This window comes from Phoca vitulina, unplaced genomic scaffold (assembly GCF_004348235.1).
Source record: "Phoca vitulina isolate PV1807 unplaced genomic scaffold, GSC_HSeal_1.0 scaffold3, whole genome shotgun sequence".
Lineage (NCBI taxonomy): Eukaryota > Metazoa > Chordata > Mammalia > Carnivora > Phocidae > Phoca > Phoca vitulina.
This window is the reverse complement of record NW_022589706.1, coordinates 35618117-35639795: the sequence shown is the minus strand read 5'-3', so window position 1 is coordinate 35639795 and position 21679 is coordinate 35618117. Positions and strand designations below refer to the sequence as shown.

At 44.4% G+C, this 21679-nt stretch overlaps 1 protein-coding gene across 3 annotated transcripts; it reads left to right on the top strand.

Moving 5' to 3' along the window:
- Positions 1-2907: 2907 nt before the first annotated feature.
- On the top strand, positions 2908-16262 carry OCIAD2 (OCIA domain containing 2). 3 transcript variants are annotated; one of them, XM_032400342.1, is made up of 7 exons: positions 2908-3005; positions 5511-5638; positions 8609-8705; positions 9918-9971; positions 13328-13375; positions 14348-14465; positions 16080-16262. In XM_032400342.1, exons 2-7 carry the CDS (start codon positions 5573-5575, stop codon positions 16159-16161), a joined length of 465 nt encoding a protein of 154 aa, XP_032256233.1. In that variant the 5' UTR covers positions 2908-3005; positions 5511-5572; the 3' UTR covers positions 16162-16262. The 3 variants fall into 3 exon arrangements, with proteins under 3 accessions (XP_032256233.1, XP_032256230.1, XP_032256232.1); XM_032400341.1 differs by lacking the exon at positions 2908-3005 and adding an exon at positions 3208-3297; XM_032400339.1 differs by lacking the exons at positions 2908-3005; positions 5511-5638 and adding an exon at positions 3173-3297.
- Positions 16263-21679: the final 5417 nt, after the last annotated feature.

Sequence of the window (21679 nt, the reverse complement as noted above, 5' to 3'; positions counted from 1 at the left end):
ACATCAGTAGTTGTAACACGGTGTGATGGCAGCTGAGGGACAGCAGGGTGGCATTGCTTGGAAGCACATGGCTCCAGAGCCTGGGTTCAAATTCTGGTCCTCTCACTTCTTGGCTATGTGATTGAATAAGTTACTAGCACCTCTCTAATGGGACTGCTGCAAGGATGGAGTTAAAAGATGAAGAGAGGATGCCTGGGTGGCTCAGTCGTTAAGCATCTGCCTTCGGCTCAGGTCATGATCTCAGGGTCCTGGGATCGAGCCCCGCATTGGGCTCCCTGCTCAGTGGGAAGCCTGCTTCTCCCTCTCCCACTCCCCCTGCTTGTGTTCCCTCTCTCGCTGTGTCTCTCTCTGCCAAATAAATAATTAAAATCTTTAAAAAAAAGAAGAGAGACCAGAAGAGAGCCTGGCATAGAGTGTTGAATACATGTTAGTTATGAGTATTAAGTTTATATGCATATACCTGCATGATACATATATATGCACACACACATATGCATAATAAGCACCCATTGCTGAGTGCAACGAGAGCACAGAAAGTGGGAAAGTAAACTTGACTCTGGTAGGGCTGCCAGGAGGAGGTGACCCCCAGGCCCAGTCTTTAGGAAAGAGTGAGAGAGGGGTGGAGAAGCAGAGGAAGGCCAAGATGCCAGCACAGGAAAAACAGAAGCGTGAGAAGAGAGAACATCAGTCACGCCCCGGGGGAGTGGGGGGCGGCACAGATAGATGTGCTGGAGACTCAGGCAGGAGCTGAATCACACAGGCCCTGCTAATGAAGTTGGATCTTGCCTAAGGCCAGTGCAGGGCGATGCAAAGAGTTCAAGCTGGAGCCTGCTGTGAACATTTTGGCACTTTGTAAAACACCACATTTTTCATAGCATTAGCCAGCCATAATCTACTGTGGTCATGATCCTGAAGCCCCATAGGATGCTGAAGCAAAGCCTGAAAAAGGACTCTGTTCAGTGTTATATTCTTCTAGGGCCAAAAATATTTTACTTTATTCTAATTCTTTGGGGAATGATAAATTCTTTGTGGGAAGGATCCACGTTTATTTTATCTCTACAATCATCTAGAATAATATGTAAGTACATCAGATGTGTCCAACAAATACTAAGTAAGAAATTCATATAATCCCTGCACATTATATCTATATTGGTAATTCCTAGTTATTTGAGGCATTTAACTGACCATTCTGATGGAAAGTGGCAATGAGCGTTGGGACATGGACTTGATTTTAGCAAGATGTTAAAGGACAAATGGCCCTAGGGTATTTGTGGGAAGTCAGACTTCCATGTAATAGGGAGGCTGTTCATGTTTTTTAACAAAACCAGTTAGAAACTCTTCCTTTCATACCACAAAAATGGCAGAGGGTTACTTCTGACTTCTGGTAACACAATGTAAAACTAACGATAGAATGATACCCCCTTTCACTTGGAAAGGAAAAGAGGGTGAAAAGAAACTGGTAAATCGCAAAGAGTAATGTGGTCTGGGGGATCTACCAGGGAACAGCGAGCCTCTAAAACAACAGTATCTTGACACACAGCCTTTGAATCCAGGCTCATTCATTCATTCATTCATTCATTCCGCTGCTATTTTGGAGCCCTTCCTATGTCTGACATGCCAGGTATACAACAATGAACAAAACAGTTCTCATCAGGTTCTGTAGCCCAAGAACATGACACTGAGGCAGAGCAAACAGGTAAAAAAAATAAGCTCAATAATAAGTATATAAGAACAACGCATGATAAGTGTTATGGAAGAAAACAACAGGGCATCCTGTTATGAACGCGAAGGGAGACCGACTTTCGTCTGGGTGGGGGTCAAGGCAGGCTTCCCAAGGAAGAGTCAGAGAAGGATGAGTAGGAAAAAGCCAGAACAGGCCTGATGAGGAGGGGCCTCCAGTGAGGGGGAGGCTCCATGCCAGGCCTGAGGGGGACAGAGCTGAGTGAACTTGAGGAACAGAAGGAAGAGAAGGAGTGGGTGGTGGAGGAGCCAGCAAGGGGTGAGCAGTGTGGAGGGGCTGAAGCCAGGGGCATAGAGACCAGTTAGGATTGTAGGAAATGGTGAGAAATGATGGGGGCCTTCTATTTGACTTACAACCTGTCTTCCAACTCAACACACTCCCTGAGTCCCAGTGCCCCTATCCCAGGGAAGAATCTCAGCTGAGGTGGGGGTGAGCGAATTAGATGACAAAGGCACCCAGCAGCTTCGCCTCCTGTGTGGACCTTGGGAGTGGCAGGAAACACACATGGACAGAGAACAATAGAAAGAGAAGGCTTGGGACCCAAACTGACCTGGCTTTCACTCCAAACTCCCAGTGTGGCCTTGCACGGCTCAATCTATAAAATGAGGATAACAATACTCTAAAGTTTGTAAAAAGGAGTGCATGGGGATGGGTGAAATGGGTGAAAGTGGTCAAACGGTACAAACTTCAGTTATAAAATAAATCATGGACATTTAATGTACAGCATGGTGATGACAGTTAATAATATTGCATTGCATTTGAAAGTTGCTAAGAGAGGGGCGCCTGAGAAACATGCAACTCTTGATCTCGGGGTGGTGAGTTGGAGCCCCACCTTGGGTGTAGAGATTATTTAAATAAATAAAACTTAAAAAAAAAAAAGTTGCTAAGAGAGTAGATCTTAAAAGTCTTCATCCAAAGGGGAAAAAATGGGGGGGGGGGATTACTGTATAGTGAGGGATGTTAACTAGACTTATTGTGATGATCATTTCACAATGTACACAAATATCTAATCATTATGTTATACATCTAAAATTAATACAATGATATATGTCAATTATACCTCCAAAAAAAAAAAAAAGAGGCTTGGCTATAATTGAAAGTAAACACCTGACCTCCGGAGGGCATTCAGTAGATGGTTGTTGCCATTTTGGGGGGACAAAGGAGTTATCTGAACCACACCGAGGAGGTAGAACCTACCAGGTGTCAAGACTCCGGAGGGAGGTGGGAGCCTCCAAGAGCCGAATTTCAGCCTGAGCAGTTGCGGGTGGGTGCCGATGTCACCCACGGAGACAGGAACCGCAGGCAGGGGTGGGGTGCGCTTGCTGAGCGAGCCGAGGGGCGGAGCAAGAGGAGGAAGCCGGGGCCAGGGCAGCTGCGCAGGAGGCGAGCACCGGGCGGCGGGGAGAGGGGAGTGGGGACCCGGCGGCCGCGAGGCGCGGGGACGGCGCTGGGCGGCGGGAGCAGTCCGGCTGCGGCGGCGGTCGCGGAAGGACGCGGGCTCCGCTCGGCTCGGCGGGCGCCGGGGCGCGGCTAGCTCCGGATCCCTACCTGCGCAGGTGAGCCTCCCCGGGTGACAGCGGGAGGCACGGCGAGGAGCCGGGGGCGGGGACGGGATTCCTGTGCCGCTTAACTGCCGGGGTCCTCAGGGGCGGGGGATCCAGAGTCGCCCCTGCCAATTCCTCCTGGCCTGGCTCGGGTTCCGGCCCAGGTCGGGCAAACGGGGCGGGGGGGCTCGGGGTCGTGCAGGCGGCCTCAGTCAGGCTGGAGATGGAGCAGACTCCTGCCGGCTGATTGCCGGCTTCCCTCCCCCGCCACCAGAACGTGCGGTGACCCCGTCCTCATCCTGCTGCGGGCCTCCCTCCCCCTGCCCAGGTGTCGGCGCTCCTGCAGCCCCGACCACTGAAAAAGTGAAGGGACCCCGACCCAGACCAGGGCACGGTGGTGGGAGCTGCACCCGGATGGCATGACGCTCTCAGGAGGCTTGCTCAGATGTGACTGGTGATTCACGGGGTGCGAGGGGGCCTGACCACCGAAGCGGAGACAGGGTATCTTTGCTCTCGGATTTGAGGCAGCGGCCTAACGCCTGAGCCAAGATTGTCTATTTGGGCTTTAGGTCAGCAAAGACTTCTGGAGCTCCGCAAGAAATAGAGTCAATCTGAGGGCAAAGTTGCCCTCTACTTACTGCTCATAGGCTCACTAGGTGCAGGGTGCTGAGCGGGGGCTTTATGGACCTCATCCCTCATCTTCATCCCTCATCCTTGGAACAGCCCCTCAAGCCCCTTGCTGTATCCACCCCCCCCCCCCCCCCCCCCACTTAACAGGTGAGAAAGCTGAGGCCACAGACACCTTAAATCACTGGCCCCAAAGCACAGGGCTGGCAAGGAGTAGAGTCAGGATCTGAATTCAGATCTCTGATTTCAGGACTTTCCACTGTAGGGCATCCACATGCTGCCTCTATAATGGTCCCCTTGGTTCATATGCCTGGCAGTTTAGTAGCAAACAGAACTGGGTGTGACAAGATGTTCACTTTGCAGGGAAATCAGTGGTAGAGAGGCCAGGGCTGCGGAGTGTAGTGGCCATTGTTGGGGTGAGGGGTGGGTTGGGAGGGTTCATGGTCCACCTGGAAACATGCCCATCATTGCCAAATCACAATTCTGAGCCATGTGGTACCGGTAATTCATTCTCTCCTTCAGAAACTCCCACCCCTCTGTTATCAACTATACCTTCTCAGTCATTTCCTTGGCCTGTTTTGTTTCCTTTTTCTTCTCTTGTCAGTATTCCCTTGGCCTCAATGTTCACATTTTCCAATACTCTTTGTAGACAATTTTACTCATGTTTCTTGCTTTACCTGTCATCTTTATGACAGCAACTCCCAAATTCCTCTTCCCTGCCTACCCCTAATCTGTAACTCCAGACCCAAATTATCAAATATTCTAATTCCTACTGGCTAATTCCAGTGTATGCCCCACAGGCATCAAATCCCATGTTTCCAAACTCAAATTTATCATCTCTGTCCTTCCCCACGGTCTTGGTTCGGGTCTCCTCAGTTCCCTGGCTGGACTGTTACAGCCCTTCCAAACTGGTCTTCCTGCCTCTGGAGTCCATCCACCCCTTGAAAGCTCAAGAGTCTTAGTCTTTGGTGCCTTCAGAACTGACCAGAGAGAATAGACCTTTCTTCCTCTCCTAACTTTGTACCCTGTACGTACCTGCAGAGGAGCCCTTTGCATGTTGGATAACTGCTGACTTGTCTGTCTTACCCCTTTAGACCAGAGTTCCTTCAGCACCGATTTTGTCTTTGCTCCATCTTTGTATTCCCTGGCCTGGCACAGAATAGACACTCAATAAATATTTCTGGTAGTTAGTGCCCTTGTCATGAATTGAAACTTTTTTTAGGGCACAATTTTTAAGTAGTAAAACTGTACATAGTGTGTCATTTCGCTGCACTCTAAATCTGATCTGTCCCCATGGTGAGTGAATTTGTGTGTGTTGGTGGGGGAGGGGCATTAGAACATGAGTTTACAGGCGGTTGGAGATTAAGACTAATGACAAAATCAAAGTAAGTTTTCCAAATTGGTGAGTTGAGGCAGCTGTGCGCAACACCTTCCACTCGCGGAGCGGGCCGTGTCGTGAGGGGCCAGGGACGGGGAGTCGGGCGGCTGTGCGCAACACCAAATTGGTGAGTTGAATTTTTAAGGTTGATAGAAAATTCAGCCATAGCGACTGAATAGTGTGACATAGTCAGCATAGTGAGTCCTTCTACTTTCCTTAGACACCGAGTCCACGAGTAAGCTGAGTGCACTCAACGAGAAGAGAAGCAAGGACAAAGTCACCATGGCTTCAGTGTCTACTCACGGAAACCAAGATAAAGGCCACCATTTGCCACCACCAAGCAAGCAGGTATATTTTTAATTCGGAAGTCTGCCAACTGAAGAGGAACATATAGGACTTTCCTTAAGCTTCATCCTTGAGCAGTCATCTTCCTGTTTTCAGCCTAGCACTTTGTTGGATGGGTTCAGAGACAACGGGATGGGGAAGGAAAGCATTTTTTTTTAGCTTCCTTGAAGAAGAGCCTTTAAAATTTTTATTTATAAAATCCTTCCTTTACTCTTCCCGGTTTAGAATCCAGCCTAACTAACTCTTATGTAGGTTGTCAATGACTGAAGAAGTTTCCTTTAGCAGAGAAACACTCTTAATTGAATCCAACAGAATGATACATCATGCTTGTTTTTGCATTGTTGTTGCCAAGGCTAGTCATACTAAGTATATGCTGCTGACAGGCGTTCCTTAACTACTAAATTAGCAATCAGATTGAGAACCCTAGTGTTAACAGGAGCACAGTCTTTCAAAGAGTGAAGAATGAATATTATATGTTTCGGGGACACATACACGAAGCAAAGAGAAAGTATCGTGATGGGTAAAGGGAGTTCATGTCCTCTAGCGTCAACTTTTCCAACTAAAAATGGTTTCATGAAGGAGGTGATGTTTAAGGAGCAAAGATTAGGAGAGGCAAACAGATAAATGGTATCAAGTCACAAGGAAAAGAGTGTAGACACCCGAGTTGCCTTTGAAATAGAGAGCCATGAAACATTTATGGCTACACAGGAAAGGATCACCAGAACTCCTCCGGGGAGGACTATGCAGAAGCATCAGCCTTGACTGAAGGACTCACAGCAATTGTAGTGGTCAGGGTCCCTGGGGTGGTCAGGGTTTGGGGCAGAGGAGGGAAGGAGGCGTTCCCTACCTCTGCCACAGCCACAGGCAGAACCAAGAAGAGATATTTACAAGGGGATAAGGAGTGCTTGCTGAGGAACTAAGGTGAGTGGAGAGGGAGAACAGCTCCTCTTGCGGCTGTGACTCATCCTGACCACCATCATCCGTGTGCTGTGCTGTAAGGAGTTGTAAAGAAAAAAGATGGAGGTTTGCCTCCTTGAGCTATTAATAGAACTCTGAAGGCATAGGTGCCACAGGGTCCTTCCACCTTGTCATCAGGCACGGAAAGTGCTTGGCACAGTGCCTTGCCCATGGGAAAGTGCTCTAGAAATGGTGACCATCATCCACATTGACAGCTACTACAAAGCATCCAAAAAAAGAAAACTGGCAAAATCAGCAAGGCAAAACTCAAAAGCCAAAGAGCTGCCCTCAAGAAAAACACTAAATATCTAAGAGGTAAATAGCAGAGATCCTACATAAATGAGTCACAATCAAGGAAATACAAGTGTGACTTGTATAGCAAGGAACAAATTAAATAAAATTTGTTTTTAAAAAAATGAATGAACCACCCAGAGATGGAAAAAATTATTTTCAAATCATGTATCTGATAAGGGTCTAGTATCCACAATATACAAAGAGCTTTGACGTCTCAACAACAGAAAAACAGCCCAATTTTAAAAATGGGCAAAGGACTTAAATAGGTATTTCTCCAAGGAAAATATATGAATGGCCAACAAGCAAATGAATAGATGATCGATGTCATTGGTCATTAGGGAAATGCAAATCAAAACCACAATGAGATACCATTTCACAATCACTAGCATGACCATAATTCAAAACAGAAACCATTTAGCTTATTTAGCTTAAATTAACTAGATAATTTATATTTAAAAATTTAATGTGCTAATTTGAAAAGAACAGAAACAAAAGAGAAAACGAGAAGTGTTGACAAGAATGTGGAAAGATTGGAACTCTCCTACTCTGTTGGTGATCATACAATGGTGCAGCTGCTGTGGAAAACAGTTTGGCAGTTCCTCAACAAGTTAAGCATAGAATTACCATATGGCCCAGCAGAATTGAGAACGGGTGTTCAAACAAAACTTACACGTTCACGTTCAGAGCAGCTCTATTCACAATAGCCAAAAGGTGGAAATGACCCAAATATCCATCAGTAGATGACTGGATAAACAAAACGTGGTATATCCATACAACGGAATATTCCTGAGCCACAAAGAGGAATGAATTACTGACACATGCTACAACGTGGATGAACCATGAAAACATTATGCAAAGGGAGAGAAGACAGCCACAAAAAGAAACATAATGTATGATACCACTTACATATCCATACAGACAGAAAGCAGATTAGTGATTGCCAGGGAGCTAAGGGTTGGGGGGAAGCAGGAAATGAGGAGAGGCTCCTTAATGAGTATGGAATTACCTCTTGGGGTGATGAAAAAGTTCTGGAACTAGACGGGGGTCTTGACTATACAACACTGTGGAGGTACTTAGTGCTGTGGATTGTGTACTTTTAAATGGTTAAAATGGTAAGTATTGTGTTTTGTGTATTTTACCACAATGAAAAAGTGGTATACCAACGTATAACACAGGATGACAGCCCAGGTTAGTTGAGGGATTGCCTCAACATTCGAAGAGAAGGGCATTCTGGCTGAAAATATGTAGATTCTCAAACACATTAGTTATCAGAGAAATGCAGATAAGAATAAAATATTACATTGTACCTATCAGACTGTCAACATTTGGAAAACTGGATAATGCCAAATGTTACAAAACCTGTCCTTTAACCTGCTTCGAATCCAGCTTAACTAGCTCTCAGGCAGGCTCTGTAGGCATAGAGGAACGTTCAGGCCCTGCTGTTGTGAGTGGATACAGCCTTTGGGGAGAGAACTCCAGCAAGACTTAGTCAAATCGGGAACACACGTGTCCTCTGTTTTACTTCTCGGTATCTATCCGCAAATGTTCTCACAGAGGAGACTGTAAGCAGACACGCGGTGGTGGGGACTGGGAGGCACGCTGGAGAATTAGTCAGCAGTTGGAACAGTGACCTAGATGTCTAAGCAACATGGCTAGATCTCCACTCAGAGCAGATGCTTTGTTAATGATTCCGGTCAACTCACCACGTAACTTTCTTTACAGAGTCTGTTATTTTGTCCAAAATCAAAACTGCACATCCACAGAGGAGAGATTTCGAAGATTATCCGAGAATGTCAAGAAGAAAGTTTCTGGAAGAGAGGTAATTACACCCCTCTTAATCTTCATTGACTCGATATTTGCTGCAGTAAGCTGCCCAAGTGTCATGTTAGAATGATGGTAATGATTCACTTCTGAGCAGGGACTTTGCACTTCCTCTTCCCAGGCCTGCCTTATGTAAGACGAGGGTGTGAATTCACGCTGTGCGTTAAAGTCTCTTCCAACTTAAAAAATTCATGATCTGCCATTTGAAAATGTCATGATAGAGCCTGTAGATATAGTCCCCATGATTTGCAACATTGGGATAATTTAAACTTTGAAATATGCATTTTGGTTTCTCAGATCAGTCAAGTTCAGTGTCAACTGATTGGGAAGTAACACTTTAGAACCTGATACTCATTATACATTATTATGATTATTGATTGTGCTCCTAGAAATCCATGGGTTTTTGGTTTTTTTTTTTTACAGCTTATGAATCAGTAACTTAAGCCTAAGCACTAGTAGATTAACGTTTCAGTATGACCCATTTGTCTACCATCAGGTAGATAGGAGTGGAGAAATCGGTTGGTATTCGATTTTTCTTGGTTGCTAGGAAGAGCTAGATGTTTATCAGCGCTCTCTGCTCTTGGAAGAAGTGTTGCATTTTGATAGAACTCGAAACTGCCTTTGCCAGACCCACTTGCCTGTTTTAAAAATCATAGCTCAACACCACCCATGTTTAACACAAGTATGATAATCTTGTAATCTTCAGAAAATAGACATATCCAAATTGCGCAGCCAAGTATCACTCAAGACGAAAGCTAGGAATGGTCCTAGATGGGGTAGGACGGAGTTTATTGTGTTGTTTTTTTAACTTTTACATAGGATTGAAAATTTCCAAAGCCACGGTTAAAGGCAACTCCCCAGTTCAATGGCTAAGTGGGCACATGCACTAAGATGCCTTTGTCGTAGGTCGTGCTCCGAATCTGGTGCATGTGGGCACTCAGTAAAATCAGATGGTGGAGATGGAGTAGCATGGGGTTCGGTTTTGTCCCCTTAATGCTGGGCTTCAGGTTGAGTGACTGGGGCAGATCTCGAGAAAATTCTTCATGCAGTATTTAATAAATATTTGTTGAATAAGTAAAATAACAAATGACTGAAAACTCATTGCCAAGGTAGATAAGAGGAAAAAAAACCACAGACTAATTTACCCTGACTTCTGGATGAGGTGCCAAGTTTTAAAATAGCAATGTTGAAGGGCATTTTTCTTTTGCAGCTCTGCCTTTTTCTCTTGTGAGTATGCTTGCCGCCCAAGGACTAGTCCACCAAGGTAAGATGCTAGATCCATTAAACAATTAAACTTAAGAAAGCCCCATTTTCACTGACCCTCCTGGCAGCTTTTTGGCACATGGCATTTGTTTTTTGGTGAGGGATCTATTTATGCAGGTTTTTGCTAATTTTCAGACTAAGTCCCCGCCCCCCCCGAAGATGTCCTAATCTCCAGAATGCGTGGCTCTATTAGGTTATGTGGCAAAGGGAAATTAAAGTTGCAGGTGGAATTAAGGTTGTTCATCAGCTGACCTTAAAATAGATTATTTCTGGGTTATCCGGATGGGCCCAGTGTAATCAAAAGGGTCATGAAAAATGCAAGAGTGGATCAGAAGACGGAACCAGAGGGATAGCAAGCATGAGAAGGGCTCAGTCCAGCATTGCTGGCTGTGAAGATGGAGGAAGGGCCTGTGAGTCCACGGATGTGGCTGGCCTCTAGAAGCTGGAAAGGCAAGAAACCCTAGAGCCTCCAGGAAGAATGCAGCTCTGCCAATCCCTTGATGTTAGCCCAGTACTATGGTCTGAATTCACATGTTGAGCTCTTAACACCCGTGCGTGGTATTAGGAGATGGGGTCTTTGGCGGGGAGGTGGAGTCCTCATGAAGGGGATTAGCGCCTTTGGAAAAGAGATCCCTCAGAGCTCCCTAGCCCCTGCCATTACATGATGATACAGCAAGAAGTCTGCAACCCCAAAGAGGACCCTCCCACCCAACCATGCTCGCACCTGATCTTGGACTTCAGCCTCCAGAACTGAGAAATTAATTTCTGTTGTTTATAAGCCCCACCAGTCTGCCATATTTTGGGGTAGCCACCCAAATGGACCGAGTCACCCAGTGAGACCCACTTTGAGCCTCTGACCTCCAGCACTATAAAGTAACAAATTTGTGTTGCTTTAAACCACTAAGTGTGTGGTAAGTTGTTAGAGCCCAGGCGACCCATGCAGTGCCTTTCTCTGTGCCAGAGTCCCTGTATCTCCCTGGGGCTCCGCATATGGTTAGACAGATTGTCTCCTTCAGAAGCGGATTCCAAAGAGGAGATACATGGTGCGGAAATCCACCGTGCTCTGCCCATCATGCCGTTCATCGTGACTGCATCTGCCTGAGGAAGGACTGCATCTGCATCTGCCTGAGGAAGGACACCCTGTCTAATTTGAACAACAGATCCAGAGAACTAGCAGCCGCCCAGCATCTCCCCACATAGTCTCTTCCTGCCTCTTAGAGTTTTCTGCTTCTCCTGTCTGACTCTCTTCTTTCTTCTTATCTCCATCTGTCAGAGCCCCCTTAGGCATTGCTTGGGCCCCTAACAAGAAGGCACCTGACTTTGCTGAAGCCCACTATACTGAACACTGCTGATTACCAGGACTTTAAAAAGAGTATTATACCCAGCAAACGTGAGGGAAAATGTTCTAGTTCTTTTCCTGGGGTCTCAAAGACCACATATGTCATATATCTAGGAGAATCCCATTTCACTCAATATTACTCTTGTCTTTAAAGTGATTTATTAAATATGATTTCATTTTTTAAGATTTATTATTTATTTGAGAGAGATCATGAGTAGGGAGATGGGCAGAGGGAGAAGGAAAGAAATCCTCAAGCAGACGCCCCACTGAGCACGGAGCCTGACATGGGGCTCGATCCCAGGACCCTGAGATCATGACCTGAGCCCAAAATCAAGAGTTGGCCACTCAACTGACTACGCTACCCAGGCGCCCCTGATTTCATTTTTATAACTTGAAGAAGATAGCCTTTTCATAGAAATATATTCATCAATCAGCAGCAAGTCTTTGTCAGATCATTTCTGACAACAAAAAATTACAGCCACAACATCTATAGGGATTATGTTTTATAGATATTAAACTGCTTAACATCTACAGTCTCCTGCATGTGTGCAAATATACTTTTCCAGGTTTGTGTATTAGTGTTCTGTGGCTACTATAATAAATTACCACAAGCATAGTGGCTTAAAACAATACAAATTTATTATCTCACAGTTCAGAGGTCGGAAGTCCAAAATAGGTCTCAGGGGGCAGAAATCAAAGTGCTGGCAATGCTACCTTCCTTGGGAGGTGGGGGAGGTTGGTCTGGGGCTTCCTTTCCCTTTCCAGCTTCTAGAGACCATCCACATTCCCTGGCTCATGGCCCCTTCCTCTGTCTGCAAAGCTAGCAACACTGAGGCAAGTTCTCATCCTGCCATCTGTCTGGTTCTATCTCTGAATCCCTCTTCCACATTCAAGGTGATTACATCTTGATTACATTGGGTCCACCCCAATAATCCAGGGTAATCTTCCTATTTTAAAGTTATCTGGGGACGCGTGGGTGGCTCAGTCGTTAAGCGTCTGCCTTCAGCTCAGCTCATGATCCCGGGGTCCTGGGATCGAGTCCCGCATCGGGCTCCTTGCTTGGCGGGAAGCCTGTTTCCCCTCTGCCTGCAGCTCCCCCTGCTTGTGCTCTCTCTCTCTCTGACAAATAAATAAAATCTTTAACAACAACAAAAAAAGGTTATCTGATTAGCAACCTTAATTCCACTTTCTTCATAGTTTCCAGGGATTGGGATGTGGACATCTTTAGGAGACCATAATTCTGCCTACCACAGATTTTAATTTTCATTTAAAATTATGATATATATACTATGAATCTCTAAACTGAGACTCTGTGTTGAGTTACTTAAAAAGAGGAGGGGGCGATGCCTAATTGCTTGGAACTAAGTTGTTAGCTCCACCTTTGCCTTGATAGCTTTTTATTTTTTTTAAGATTTTATTTTTTAAGTCATTTCCACACCCAATGTGGGGCTCGAACTTACAACCCCGAGATCAAGCGTCACATGCCCTAGGGACTGTGCCAGCCAGGAGCCCCGCCTTGATATCTTTATTTATTTATTAAGATTTTACTTATTTAGAGAGAGAGAGAGAGTGCATGAGTGTGAGAGACGCGAGCTGGGGAAGGGCAGAGGGAGACGGAGAGAATCCCAAGCGGACTCTGTGCTGAGCATGGAGTCTGACATGGGGCTTGATCTCACCACCCTGAGATCATGACCTGGGTGGAAACCAAGAGGCAGCGTTCAGTGAGCTGAGCTATCCAGGTGCCCTCCCCACCCGCCCCGCCTTGATATCTTTAAATCGGTCTTGAATTTTCTGTTTCATATTCTTTTTCTCTACATTTTGGCAAGCTAATACTTGCTACTTGCCAAAAAAGGTGATTTGAGAGTCAAGTTCAATCAAGAATTGACTTATAACTCTTTAAAAATCATCTCTTTAGATTGAGAATCTGTATATCTTAAACTTTGAAGTTTTCTTTATACTTTATAAATTTAAATAAGTTATAAAATGAAATACTAATGTATTTATATATTACTCCATAGGTTATTTAGCATCTAACCCAAGATTTGGATCATTGCCCAAGGTTGCGTGTAAGTTACAGAAGTTAAAAAAAAAAAAAGATTCATTTTTTTAAAAGATGTTTATAGCAACTGGAGATATGGATGTCAGGCTAACCAAACTGCCTGTGTTGACTCTCTGAAAAATCGGTCTCCGTTTTTTGTCTCTTTGCAGTTCTTAGTTCACGCAGCACTTTCTGATATAAGGCTGAGCAGTAGGGAACCCACCTTCGACAGGCCTTTAAGCCTGGACCAAGAGGCACCAGCAGGATATACTACGAGAAGAGACCAAGAACAGAGCCTCTGAATGATAGAGCCATTAGGGGTTTTAAGTTTTCTTCTTTTGGCCAGTTTTTTCAAAATATTTTCTATAACGGACCTAGCAAATGAATACTTTTTAAAAATCAGGGACTTTCTAATAATACATTTACCAGAAACTTGGGGGTTCATCTTATTCCACTCATTACACATAGACCTGTTATGTACAAAGAGGATGCAATCCAGTGTACAGTCTGAAACCTCTTTCCCAGCAAGAAGAGCAGGTTGGCTATTTCTCCCCTAGGAGGTTCCCTCTGCCTCCTGACCTCTCCCTGCAGGCAAGATGGATTGCAGCTCCCCCTACTCTAACCCATCAAGAGAGTTAAGGGGATTTCCTGCCAAGGAATTTGGAAACTACCTGTAGCCACACCCCAAACCCCATCCCTTCCTTCCGTGGTGGCCTCAGACATTAATTTGCCATCTGGGCCTCCCTCTGGCTGCCAGTCTCTGAGACAGCACCTTCGCTTTCTCTATCCTGGCCCTTCTACCATCAGCTCAAAACGGAGGAGATCGGAAAGTCTCCATTTCCCAATCCTGCTTTTTAATAGGGAGATTCATTCGCAGAGGTTGTGTTCGTTGATTTGTGGTGGTACTTTTCACATAAAATTTACTATGGTTCATGTAGAAAGTTCTAGAAGATAGAGATTCTGAACTTTTAAAATTATCTTTCCTAACCCGCTTTTACAGTTGCAGGTATCTTGGGATTTGCCCTTGGAAAGGCGTCATACATACGAGTATGCCAGAGTAAATTCCATTCTGTTGAAGATCAGCTACGTGGGGCTGGTTTTGGTCCAGGGCATAACAGGTTTGTAACTTAAAAAAAAAAAAAATGTTATTAAGTTTTTAATTTTAATTCCAGTACGGTTAACATACAGTGTTATATTAGTGTCAGGTGTACCATCTAGTGATTCAACAATTCTAGAAATTACTCAGTGCTCATCATGGTAAGTGTCCTCTTCATCCCCATCCCCTATTTCACCCATCTCCCCATCTTCCCACCCTCCTCCCCTCTGGTAACCATCTGTTTGTTCTCTATAGTTGAGAGTTTGTTTCTTGGTTTGTCTCTCTCTCTCTTTTTTTCCTTTTGTTCATTTGTTCTGTTTCTTAAATTCCACATATGAGTGAAATCATATGGTATTTGTCTTTCTCTGACTGACTTATTTTGCTCAGCATAATACACTCTTGCTCCATCCATGTTGTTGCGACAGGTTTGTAATCTTTTTGATTGAGGGATTGTAATGAAGATAATAATAAAAAGTTAAACAAAGGCCTTTTCACCACTTATAATATTAAACAGTTTTCTAAATATCTATATGTTGGAAAAAAAAACCTCTTTAACTCTCAGTTTTTGAGCTGTTGCTATTCAACTTCAATAATAATTATTTATTACACAACTTAATTACCTATTTCATTTGCTCAACATTTCGTGAGCACCTACTATGTTCAAGGCATTGTGCAGGTCTCTAAAGAATACCTTCATCAGCAGACACGGCTTCTACCATCACGGGGCCACACAGAATGGGAACAGGTTTCTCTGCTGCAAGACTTCTCAGAACCCTTCTAGGTTAATGTGTATCGATTCTCATTCAGTGGTGCGAGCCGCAGGACTGTGGACTTAAGGACATTCCTTCTGCGGCTAGAGTACCTGGGTGGAAACCAGTACTACCACTTACAAAGCTGGGTAACCTTGGACAAGTTTCTTACACTCTCTGATCTTCAGTTTTCTCCTCTGTAGAAAATGGTGATCAGAACTGTTTTCATGACATCTTATAAGGAACAGAAATGATTATTTAGAACAGTAAGTGCTCAGTGAATAATAGCTGTTTCTACGAGAGTATTAATAGGACTGGTGGTGGGGACACATTTCTCTAAAGACCCTCACTTGTCACAGTGGATTCTATTTGAGAGGCAGCATGTGAAAACAATGGACATGGAGAATTATTGGCCCCTTTGTTCGGATGAAATTCTGGGGGTCTCAAACCAAGAAATAGCTCCTATTTTTCCTTTAAAAAATGAGGCTTGTGAACTTTAACGTAGAAAATGTCTCTTAGGGGGTGCCTGGGTGGCTCAGTTGGTTGAGCGTCTGACTGTTGATTTCGGCTCAGGTCATGGTGTCAGGGTCATGGGATTGAGCCCTGTGTTAGGCTTATACGCTGCATGGAGCCTGCTTGAGATTCTCTCTCTCCCTCTGCCCTCCCCCAACACTCGAGCTCTCTCTCTCTAAAAAAAAAAGAAAAGAAAGAAAGAAAGAAAGAAAGAAAGAAAGAAAGAAAGAAGAAAGAAAGAAAGAAAGAAAGAAAGAAAGAAAGAAAGAAAGAAAGAAAGAAAGAAAGAAAAGAAAATGTCTGCCAGTAATGTTGTGTTAAGTCTAGACCTTCCAGTGTCAAAGCACAAACTTCTGTTTTTGCCTCCATTCTAGGCACTGCCTGCTCACCTGTGAGGAATGCAAAATTAAGCATGGATTAAATGAGAAGGGAAGTTCACAGCCTTCGGCTTCCTGAACTTGTACCTGTGGCTTTTGATGTTTCTTAAACCTCTGAGTTTGGACACATTTAAAATTTCAAGTGTACTTTAAAATAATATAAGTATAGTGGCACAGAAACATTGTGATTCTCTCACTCTTTTTAAATGCTTTCTGTGGAATATCCTCCGTTGAATTGAGCAGTATATGTTTGTCTGCTATTTGAGAACATGTCCGGAGCATTCACACACCAAAAAAGAAATTATGTGGCACCCCTTAACTTGCTTACAGCTAAGTTGAAAAAACATAGAGTCTTCTCTGATCCATTCTTTCACTCTGCATTTGTTCAGGGTTTTAAGATCTCTACTAGAGGATGGGAATGAATGTTGCAGAACTTGGGAAGTCATGCCCCACAGAAAACCAATGTGTATAGAGGTAGAAACAAAGGGCAAGAAAGATTGTATCTTATAAGCTTGAGAAGTATTTACTAAAAGGTAGGGACCAAGATTTTTAATTTAATAAAAAAATATTTCCCTTAAAAGAGTTGGAATCTGAATCCACTGTCCTTTCAGTGACCCAGGTGACTTTATGCCTCATGGGTATGGTAAAGTTTTGGCGAAGCCCGCCATCTTTAGGTTACTTGTTTCGCTAATCGGTGCGTGCTCATGGTCAGCACTAAAGAACTGGGCTCTTTTATATACTGCTAGTGGCCTGTATATAAACATGTACGACTTTCCAAACTGCCTCTCCTCTCCCAAGGAACAGTTTGTTTATGGCAACAATCACTGGAAGAATTAATTCATGGAATGATAAACTTTTAGGGCCATACGGAGCTTAGAAGAAGCCAATCGAAACCCAGGAGCTGGATTCGTATCCTCCTACCAGGTTTTTTGCATGAAAAAACAACCAACCAACCAACCTCTTCCACTGGGGACCTTGTGTCTTATGGCAAGTTGTTTGAGCCCTACATAAAAATTTCCCTTGCATCTTTGCATTTTCTCGGGAAAATGCTTTATGTATGTGTCACCACTTCTATATTGAGTGTGTGTGTGTGAGTGTGTGTACATGTTTGTATTTTACTTAATACATTTTGAAACCTATACCGTGGAGGTAAAAAGGGAAATCTCATCAGAAGTTAATAATTGATATAAAATGTTTTATTTTAAATATAAAAAATATTGGGAGTTTTTATTTTTACATGACCGTTAAGTGGCTGAAATGCAGTGATTTTGACGCTGTCTCCTGGCTATCTTCCATAGCCTGGTCGTTCAGCTGCTAAAGTGCTGTTTCTGTCCATCAGAACACAGAGCCAGCATCCCAGCTTCGTGGATGCAGTTAAACTCCTGGCTCCAACAACTAGCACTTGGTGACTCTTTGTTCTCTCAGTGATTGGCAACCATTCAGAATTAGGCACATTTGTTTCCTGCATGCCAGAAACGGATTTCCCAGGGATCAGAACATCTTCACATTGCTAAGCACAGCAAGTCAATGTTGAAATCCGTCTTGGGGTACTGGGAAAAGACGTAGTCTATTATTGGTGAAAGGGCCCATTGTTTCACAGCTGACATCTTCATCACTCTTTTGAATCAAATTGGATTTATTGGGCTCTCTGCTTTTCCTAGGCAGGTAAGTTATTCATTGAAACAGTTTATCACAGTGATGTGAAAGGAAATCAGTAAAGAAAAAACTGGAAGGTCACTTAAGACATCTCAAATATTTTGCCACATTATCTGTTGCATATATTAGGAAACGCATATCTGGGGGAGAATGTCTGTTTCTTGTAGGAAGATGTGTCAAAGGAGTGGCCTTTGTCTTTCAGCATTTAGAAATTACCAACACTCATCACCACGCTGGTCATCAGTTTGTAAAAGCAGTACTTTCATGATTAAAAAAAAAAAAAAAGATGTACTGTATATAATACTTACATATTTTTAAAAATTCTCACTTAAGCAGAGACAGTCTCAGGCGTGGCTGGGTGGCTCAGTCGTTAAGCGTCTGCATTCGGCTCAGGTCATGATCCCAGGGTCCTGGAATCGAGTCCCACATTGGGCTCCCTGCTCAGCAGGAAGCCTGCTTCTCCCTCTCCCTCTGCTGCTCCCCCTGCTTGTGCTCTCTCTCTGTCAAATAAATAAAAACATCTTTCAAAAGAAAAAAGATACTCTCTTCCCTTGCTGTCAGAATAGATGACTTATTTTCTGCTAACATGAATTTCTGCTAACATTTGTCTTGAAGGACTTGATTAAAACAATGAAAATGTCAGATAATTTTCTTGATATTCAAATAATGCAATCTGTTAGTTGACAAAATTTTTCCACTTCATTTCTTTTTAAAGATTTTATTTATTTGTCAGAGAGAGAGAGAGAGCACAAGCAGAGGATCCCCTCTGCGGTCTGGGCGGGTGAGATTCTGGGAGCCACATACGTACCCCCAGGGGAAGGAGATGTGTGGCTCAGCGGTGCGGCCCCGGACCGGCCCGGCCTGCGACTGTTCAGAAAGGTCTTACGGGAGTGTCCCCAGACCAGGATGTGATGGGGCTGGAAACCCACTCCAGTGGTTGAAGAAACTCAGAGGCACATGCGTTCCAATATTTAAAGGCTATTGTGTGAAAGAAGAATAATAATCCTATTTTGTAGGGCCAGGTGGGACCAAAAAAAGAAAAGCTACTTTGTAGCCACAGGGAAATTACAGGCTTAGGTTGACAAACATTTTACGAAGTATCTATATCTGGCCAAGAAGTCGGCTTGGGGCTGGAGATTCAGGCGTAAGTAAAAAAGAGACCCGCTTCCTGTCCTGGAAGAGCTTCCGCTCTCGGGGCGAGGGAGACAAACCTGGGCTCCTGTACTATATCCATGCCTCTTGACACGTAATTTTGCATTTCCTTCCCACTGTGAGCGAGGCAAACTACCGATCTCTCGACCTTGGGTTTGGCCACATGACTTGCTTCAGGCAAGCTGTGAGGCAGAAATGAAGGCGAGCCCGTTCCAGACTTAAGCCTAACGAGCCTTGTGAGTTTCCACTTGTGTCTCTATCGCGACTATCAGAACAGGCCTGACACTAGATGCAGAGCCAATAGCCTGCACACAGCTCCACAGTTGCCTAGGATCTAATCCCTGTAAGAAACCCCTTACTCTCTATCACTCAGGGCAAGCTGCTTTTCTATCAAATTCTCATACAGAAACTGGGTAGCTGTAGGTGGGCTGCTGCCATTAACACAGACCTAAAACACGTAGCATTGGTCTGGCGGACGAGTGGCAGATGGATGCTGGCAGGACTTTGGGGAGATGATCAGTATAAACCTCAAAAGCCTGGATGAGGGTGTTAACAGAAGCCTAAAGAGGTTCCAAGGAGGCTGTCAAGGAAGGGTCACAGAAGAGAGAGGGAAACATTATTGGAAGCTGGAAAAGATTTTGATTATCAGTTGTATAGAGTTTAACAAAACTGTTACCTGTGGCAACACAGAAAATAGAAAACGTACCAACAAACGTAATGATCTAGCTAAGACTTCTGGGCAGTGTTGAGGATGACACCTGGATTTTTCTAGCTGCCTAAAATGAGAGAAGAGACATAATAAAACAACTTATTCCATTTCCAAATGCAATTTGTAGAAAATATAAAGGCCCATAAGAGTTTCTTAAGCCAGCAGAAGTTTCTTTTGGGGCGCCTGGGTGGCTCAGTCGTTAAGCGTCTGCCTTCTTTTTTAAAGATTTTATTTGAGAGAGAGAGAGACAGCGAGAGAGGGAACACAAGCAGGGGGAGTGGGAGAGGGAGAAGCAGGCTTCCCGCTGAGCAGGAGCCCGATGCGGGGCTCAATCCCAGAGCCCTCAGATCATGACCTGAGCCGAAGGCAGACACTTAACGATTGAGCCACCCAGGCGCCCCAAATAAATAAAATCTTTAAAAAAAATTAATAAAGATCTAAAATCTTAAAAAAAAAAAAAAAAAAAAGAATTTTCTCACGCTGAGAAATGGCTTCCAGGCAAAGATCAAATCCAAAGTGGGGCATAAGGTTTTCTGTTCATGAGGCTATTGGCTCTGCATCTAGTGTCGGGCCTGTCCTGATGGTCACGACAGACACAAGTGGAAACACACGGGGCTCGTTAGGCTCAAGTTTGGAACTGGCTCGCCTCCATTTCTGCCTCACAGCTTGCCTGAAGCAAATGAAGTGACAGTGCTTCCTTCAGAGGACATTTCAAACACACAAGGGCCCTCTACAGGTCTTATAGGCATAACCTTGTAGACCCTGTGCAAGGTTTCTAGAATCTCAGGGCTGTTCATCAGCCTCACAGGAAGCACAGTGTAAAAAAGGGACAGTCTCTTAGGGGCGATTGGGTGGCTCAGTAAGTTAAGCTCTGACTCTTGGTTTCGGCTCAGGTCTTTAGCTCAGGATTGTGAGTTCAAACTCTACATTGGGCTCCACACCCACCCACTGGGTGTGGAGCCTACTTAAAAAAAAAAAAAAAAAAGGACTGTCTCCAACAGACTTATGGATGGCTTTTGTGTAATGGAATGCATTATAAATGGGTACTTCAGAATTCCACAGGTTTAAAAAATTTTATCAGTTTCAACAGGGACAGTATAAAAATTGGTCTTAGGAGCTCTGATTTCTATGGGCAAGAAAGCAGGCTGAGAAAATCACTCCGCTGCAAACATGAGCTACCTCTATGGGAAAGGCAGGACTCAGAGCCATGGCGAACCCCTGGGAGGTATGCCCAAGCCCTCACAAGAACTGGCAGCATGAGGCGGGCTGGACTGCAGAATTGCTATGGACAAGTGACTGGCATATGTTTCTCATGTTCCCTTTTTCAATGGGAGTGGTGAGGATGCCTAACAGGTATTTGGGATGAATAGGTCAGGTAGCTTCTCTTTAGTTCACAGGTCTTAAGACTGAGAAATGGTATTTCAAAGACTCACCTGAGTGCCTCACCCACAACTGGACCTGATGAGATGAGCTCCTAGACTCTGAGCTGTTGTTATAATGGATACGAATTGGAGGTCCTGGGAAAGTAGTTTGTTTTGCATAAGAGGGATGTGAATTGCTGTGGCCAAATGGTGAACTCCTTCCATCCCACTGTGACTTAAGTGGGAGTCTTATGTTCCTGCCCTTTGATAAGGCAGGCTTGTGAAGAAATGCTATAGGGCTGAGGCCAGGTCAAATAAAAGGCAATGAAGCTTCTGACACGCTTGCTGGACCATTCCTGTTACAGCCTTAAGTGGTCACATAGAAAAGTCTGTCCTGAGCACTCCATGCTGTGAGGAGCCCTCAAACCCACCCAGAGGCCATGGCAAGGTCCTGAAACCAAATGGAGGGAGAGATGCCCTGGCCAAACCCCAGGTGCTCTGGTTCCCTGACGTCAGAAGCACCCAGCATCTGAATGACCTAAGAGACACACAGCCAAATAACTCAGCTGAATCCCTCCTTCATCAGGACCCACAGAGAAAATGGAGATAATAAATGACCAGTTTTAAGCCACCAAGTTTGGGGATTTACAATAGCTAACTGAAACACTATGTTTCTGGTAGAACTGCAATTATGAGTAAGTAGAATTTAGATGAGACCA